This window comes from Eurypyga helias, unplaced genomic scaffold (assembly GCF_000690775.1).
Source record: "Eurypyga helias isolate BGI_N326 unplaced genomic scaffold, ASM69077v1 scaffold15636, whole genome shotgun sequence".
Taxonomy (NCBI): domain Eukaryota; kingdom Metazoa; phylum Chordata; class Aves; order Eurypygiformes; family Eurypygidae; genus Eurypyga; species Eurypyga helias.
This window is the reverse complement of record NW_010257405.1, coordinates 20,515-27,282: the sequence shown is the minus strand read 5'-3', so window position 1 is coordinate 27,282 and position 6,768 is coordinate 20,515. Positions and strand designations below refer to the sequence as shown.

At 35.9% G+C, this 6,768-nt stretch overlaps 1 protein-coding gene across 1 annotated transcript in view; it reads left to right on the top strand.

Moving 5' to 3' along the window:
• Positions 1-808: 808 nt before the first annotated feature.
• The window catches only part of RASEF (RAS and EF-hand domain containing), a 19,844-nt gene continuing 13,884 nt past the window's right edge, over positions 809-6,768 (top strand). Inside the window, exons 1-5 of the mRNA XM_010154007.1 lie at positions 809-837; positions 1,613-1,703; positions 4,468-4,563; positions 5,658-5,735; positions 6,192-6,307. Of these exons, the coding sequence (XP_010152309.1) occupies positions 809-837; positions 1,613-1,703; positions 4,468-4,563; positions 5,658-5,735; positions 6,192-6,307 (410 nt within the window). The remainder of the gene's footprint in view (positions 838-1,612; positions 1,704-4,467; positions 4,564-5,657; positions 5,736-6,191; positions 6,308-6,768) is intronic.

The window sequence follows — 6,768 nt, the reverse complement described above, 5'->3', positions numbered from 1 at the left end:
GGGCTCTAAAGGATCTACAGAAACTTTTTTCTTTTTTCTGTGTGAGTTACATGTGTTGTCTTTCACATGAGAATCAGATACAGAACTAACTTTTTAAACCAGTGACTTTTTCAGAGTATAAAACTGGACTGGCATTATGAGGAGTGCAGTTACCTGGACCAGAATATTTTGTTTTAAATCCAAGAACTATATTCTTATTTCCCCTATAGCTCTTCTCCACCATGCACTAGTACAAGAGAGGCTGATTGAACATCAACTTTTTTTTAGGAGATACGATGACATCCCTCTCCCCGCATGAAACAGCCATTTTAACTTGGGTGGTTAGCATTCATCCCCATTTTCATTTCTTATGCAGCCCCCCCTAAAGCTTGAATTTCTTCATGGATTATGATTAAAATTATAGCCACCAACAAACTGTATATACATTATGGGTTACTCCAGTGGCAGAAAATGTACTTAAGCTAAAAGGTTTTTTCTATAGTAACTGTATTAAAGTGGAGAAGCAGGAAGGATAAACATAATTTAGAAGAATTCAGACATACTATGCTGAATGTTCAAAATCTGTATCAAAATTGCTAAGTTTTAGAAATATGCAAAAAGGGGAATATCTTCATTTCTGATACATTTTTCAAACCTGTTACAGAACATTGTTCCAAGTAAGTGCGTTAAAATTGTATCACTCTTTTTCAGACAAGAGCAGGTCAGTGTTCTGTATCAGAACATACACATAGCGGAACCGAGACTGATCCAGCCGTATGAACATGTCATTAAGAACTTCATCCGAGAGATCAAACTTCAAAGCACGGAGATGGAAACTTTGGCCATTGCAGTAAAAAGGTATGATCAGTTCTGTTTCTAGTTGAGTTACACAGTTACTTTTTTCTCTGTCACACTTCGTTGGGTTAAACTACTGGGAGTTAATGCCAAAATGTGTCATTTGGAGTATTTCCATAAACTGAGCTCAAAGGTTAGTTTATAGGCACACGTATATGTGCATAAGCACATACAGCATCTTGCACATGATTGCCTGTTCATATTTTGGATGAGTCTTGGGCCAAAATTCGGCAGGCTCTATTTTTATGTTCAATGTCTTAAAACATTTTGACTCTTCTTTTTTGATTGTAATTTTGATTTTTAGCACACATGCCCATTATACTTTTATTTTACCTGCTTCTTCAGCTTCAAGGGGTGTGTTTACTTACTCCAAATAATTGGCATTTTCAATCTCACATCATTACTGCCAAAAACAAACAGGTTAGCTCTGGACAGAGATCTTCTATGTGTGGGTGATGCAAGTTGCTGTAGTCATCCTTTGAAGTCTTCATAGGATAACCAGAGGGGACTTTTGTCTCTGTAACTTAATTTGCAGAATGCTGATATGATGTATTTCATACTAATCATGAGCTGTCAGCTATTATTTAAAATCAAATTTGCCTGTATATTGAAATTAATTTGTGATTTTTCTTCCCAGCCATACCAGTTTCAAGGTCTGGGCAATGTTAAACTATTTCCATGTCTGCCTGTCTAATTGTTTCAGCAGATGTGTTTCACACCAAGGTTTCTATCAAGCCAGGGGGCAGTTTCTAAGAGAGTATTTACTTTTAAATTTTAGAGCTCAGGATAAAGCAGCAGTTCAGCTCAGTGAGCTGGAGGAAGAGATGGAACAACGGATACAGGCTGCAGAGCATAAGGTTAAAAAGGAAGTAAGTATTGTATATTTACAGAATTTCATAATTACTGAGCTCTCTGAGTCATCTTTAGCTGGATTGATGGCCAGGTGTGGTTCTGATTCTGATGGGCTGACTCAAAGCTGCTGGAAACAGGGCCTGGGTGAAAAGCAGTTATCCATGAGCTCAAAAATGTATTCTCTTAATGCTCTTCCAAAGAGGAATGGCTGCTGAGTTGTAATAAAACAAGGAAAAAAAAAAAAAGTCTTTCTCTTTTGTGAGAATATGCTGGCCTAGAGGAATTTATTTCTGTGACTATATTGGAGACAGATTGCAGAAAGTGAACGGTTCACCATAAAAGAATGGAATCTAGTTCTCCTAGTAGATGTATTTATGTAGAAATTAATGCTTAGGTCATTTGTTCCTAATTTGTACACCTGCTTGGGGCAGTGGTATGTCTTTCCTCCATGTTCATCCTGCAACTGTATTTTAGAGAGTTACAGACATAGAGAGGGTAATTGTGAAGACAGCATGTGAGGGCCTGGACCTCCCACAGTTGATGGAAAATTCTGTTTCAGTGTGCTCAAGTTCTAGTTGTTCTTTCAACTGGCTTGCAGTCTTGATGGAAAAGTTATAGAATCTTCTTCCCCTTATCCGTTGAAAGATATAGAAGAGCCACATGTGGCTGTGTAATTCTGAGCAGGAAGCATTATGGTAAAACCACCTACCCGTGCTGTCTGCTTCATGTTGAACTCTTACTAAATTCATGTAAGACAAACATGACTTTCTAAGATGTATAAGAATAACAGTTTGTGAAAGTGTTCTAATGTGGATGTAAGAAATGCATTAATTACAACGTATATCATGGGCATAATTATTGCTTTGCAGAACAGACAGTGTACTAACATCTATATATTTTGTATGGGTTCTTTCACCAAAGCATTTGCAGATTCAGAAGCAACAAGGTGCAGCCTGCCAACTTGCAGATTTTAAATAGTTCCCAATAATTGGCCTGTGAAGGTAAACGGTATTCTGATAGATTTATTTCAAATGGCATCTTTTTCTATACCAGAGGAAACACCCCTACCAAACCAGTTTCAATTGTTTTCCTAGAAACAAAATATAATTACGTAAAAATGTTGAAGATATCATCCCAGCAAAAAAACCCCAAAAAACCTCCCCCCCGACCCACTACTAAGTTTAGGTAATGATAATGCAACTCTCAGTAAAGAAAAAACTTTCCATTTCCAGAGAGACACTAAGCATTTATGTTTAGAAAATAAATACTTTTGTTCTGGAAAATTTCTGGTCTGCGAAAAGTAGCAAATCACTGAAAGAAGCCCTGAAGGCTCTTTTTCTTTTAAGACGGTGACTGGGATGTGTGTGTTCGCCCACCCTGAGAACATTCAGAATTACGTAGTAGCATTCTGTAAAAACATGTTTTCTGTGTGTCATCGACATCTAGTCTGTGATTTGTATTCTGAAAAGTCCTCAACTGTCACTGAGTTGCATGAATCGTGATTTCACTGTTTACACCTAGCTATAGACAGGAAAGATGGCTTCTAACTGCACTCTTTTCATTTTCCCTCCGAAATGTTCCCTTTAGCTCATAGCTCCACCTACGCCACCTACTAAAACGCCCCGAGAGTAAATGTAAGATATTTACTTTGTGGGATTGTGCTAAACCATTAATCTTAATGCCTGAACTCAAGGCTATTGTTTGTCAGAGTGATCTCACTGGTGCCACGGTGACACCCGCCTCCGCATGATAGTATCTGCAGGTTGAGCCGATCCTGTATTTTGTTCTTGAAGGGAAGCAAATAGTTACCAAACAGCGCTTTGGGGTCCTACGTAGGTGCCAACAGTAAGAGACTCCAGCTTAAGCTGATTGCTTTGGTTATCGTTTTAACACAGAGATATCAGCATCACCTGCAGGAAAAGACTGAAATCTGAGTAGAGTCCATGCCTGTCTTTTCTGTCTGAAAACTCAACTGGTCTCATTGGCACCGTGTATTACTGCTGTGCTCTGGTTTCTTGTTTTGTGAAACTGCACTGAAGCTCCGGGGGGGTGACTGGAGTGAGCTGATCACACATACTCGTCTATAGCACGTGGACCATACCATTCTTCTCATTGTGCTTGATGTAACTTCCTTTCAGAATTTGAAATTTTAATCTGTTTTGATTAAACTAAAACTCAGAATAGTGTACCGGTTTTGATATTCAGTCCAAATATCACATGAAACTAAGGATGCTGTTCATCAGCATACCTATTACTGAATGTGGGTGTGTAACATTCCAACACTTGCAAGCAAAATACTTAAAAACAGAAGATAAAGAAGAAATAGATGATGGAACCGTAGAAGCACATTGTATGCTGAGCCACAGAAGGCTGGTTTGTAAAAAAGGGTGTAATGCCCAGATTTTGTGCGGGTGTGTATGTATACATCCATATATGCAATACACACCTACATTTATGTACCAATAAAATTTGAACACTTCTTTTTTTTTTTTTTCCTAAGACATGGAGAATGTTAAGCACGGGAGATTATGACATGAATAACAAATGTTGAATTGACCCATAGCTTTTCTTCCACCTTACCATTTTATTTCTATGAATATTTTATAAGTACAATTACAAAACTGGAATCTGTGGATCTTAAGGAAGGGGCAGGTTGATGTAATGGAAAGGCAAAATTACACACACTAAGGTGAAAGTGTGTGGTTTCTGAACTGATGAATGCAATTTCTAATAAATGTTTGAAACCGCTTTCAACTTTTAATAAGATTAAAAATATTGCAGGAGAAGCAAAAAGCTGAAGAAGCACTAAATGAGCTGAAGCGCCAGTATGATACTGAAGTTGGGGATCTTCAGGTGACAATAAAAAAACTTAAAAAGGTAAGCGAATTGAAGTAATGGCTAGTTTTTAAAGTGTTTTAAAATATGTGGACCTTATGAACTGCCTTCCAGAAGAGGGATAATCATAATTGTAGGGTTTTTTTTAATTTAATGTGTATTAGTAAATGGCAACTGCAAATAATTCATTAGGTTGTGTTGTCATTCTGTACTGCTGTATTAATTCTGTGTAATTTACTTAAATACTTAGGAAAGGGGCTAACTTCTGGAAAAAATATTTTACTGAATAATTTTCTAGGTCCTTCAAGTTGTTAACACCACAGTTACCTATTCTTGTATTTGATACATTAGAAATAGTCTAATATATTGCCTTTAAGTATTTGTAATTTACAGATTTAGATGAAACTGGCAACCGAAATATAGTAATTTACAGAAATATGGTGCCTTTTAGCAGCTAGTGCATTTCTCTCAAATGTTAATGGAGAGGTGTGTTTAAGCTGAAATTTTAAACTGAAATTACTATTGGAACTAGTTATTGCTAGTCTGAATTTAACTCCAACATGGTCTGTTCTTTTGACAACTAAGCATACGGTAAATGAAAACCTGACGTATTGCATATTGATTTGGGTTATTTTGTGATTTGGGTTTAATTTTGATGTTAGTTTTTGCTATAAGTTTTACCAGAATTAAAGCAATCAGTGATGATATATTTTTATTTCTTCACATTGAATTGCACTTAGAGGAACACTGATAGAAATGGAAGTTTCTCACAAGATACATGAGAGCTGGTAGTACAAATATTACACAGATGAGGTAGTATGCTAGTGAGGATACACCTGCTTATGTCTTCTCAATAGATGGGTTCTGTGTCACTAGTTATGCATATTCAACACCTACAGAGTGAAAAATGCTCATTAACCTTTCTTTAAGTATTGATCTAAAAAGTTGTATAGAAAGCCAGTGATTTTTAGAGTAATGCTGCCTATTCACATAGTTGGGAAAACTCTGGGTTGGAAAAGTTTAGTAACTGTGAAACATTTTAGGGGTTATTTAATATGATTTCGATTACATTTTATGTATTCTGAATCAGAACGATCAATAACATGCATTAATTGTGCATTTTTTAATGCTTCTAGCTGGAGGAGCAGTCCAAAAATGTAAATCACAGGGAAGATGTGGTTGAACTGAAGAAAAGAATACATGATATGTTGGTGGTAAGAGATGGTTATCATTAACATATTAATGTATAGCTTCAGTTTTAGCCTCTGCAATGGATCTTTTTTTTTTTTTTTTACATTTATTACCGTAAGTTATGAAATACACTTTAAAAGTTATTCATAAGTATGTGAGGATCTTTAACTTGGAAAAAAACCTGTTCTGTATAAATGCATACACATTCTGGGTATAACATTTAGAAAGGGTTTGAGGTTATATAGTCCCCTTTCTGTGTAACTGAAATGGAAAAATAAAAACTCAGTGGTTCTTGCACACTCATGCACTGAATTCTCTCTTGATTTAGAGTTATTTCTTTTTTCTTTCCTCCTCATGCTCAGATTTTCTAGTGTTTCATTTTCATTTAATTTTGATATTTTTTACTTTACCGTTATAATATGTCAACATTTTATGCAGTTGACTATGACAGCTAACATCTAATATCTTCCTTTTTTAAGGAGAATCAGAAACTTAAGAAAGATCTTTTAGAAGCACAGACAAATATAGCTTTTCTACAGAGTGAATTAGATAGTTTGAAAAGCGAGTATGCCGATCAGACTCTGAACACTGAGAGGTAAGGAACTTCTTTATGATAATATTTTCACAAGGGGAAAAAAAAATCTGTTGTCTGATGTAATTATTATGGATGTAGTTATTCTGTTATTTTCTAAATTTGCCATAGATGGCAGGTACGCACTTGACACCATGCAAAGTATGTGGTGACTACTCTTCACTTCTCTTGACAGGTTTCTGAAAGAGCAAGTTCTGGTTGTGATGTGAACTTTTATAATCTTGCAAGGAAGCCCATTGATTTTACTGGGACTTTAGTTAGGAGTAAAATTACAGCATCAGGCATTTTTTTCCTCCATGACTTGCACTCAGATGAATATCTGTATGGATATTAGGACGAATAGTTTTGGAAGCCTCCCACATCAGTCTCAAACAATTTTTTTCTAAAGTGAATGAATGCTGCTTCTAGATACTTATTTAAAGGATTGTAAATGACAGTGTCATTATATGTTTATGTTCAGATAA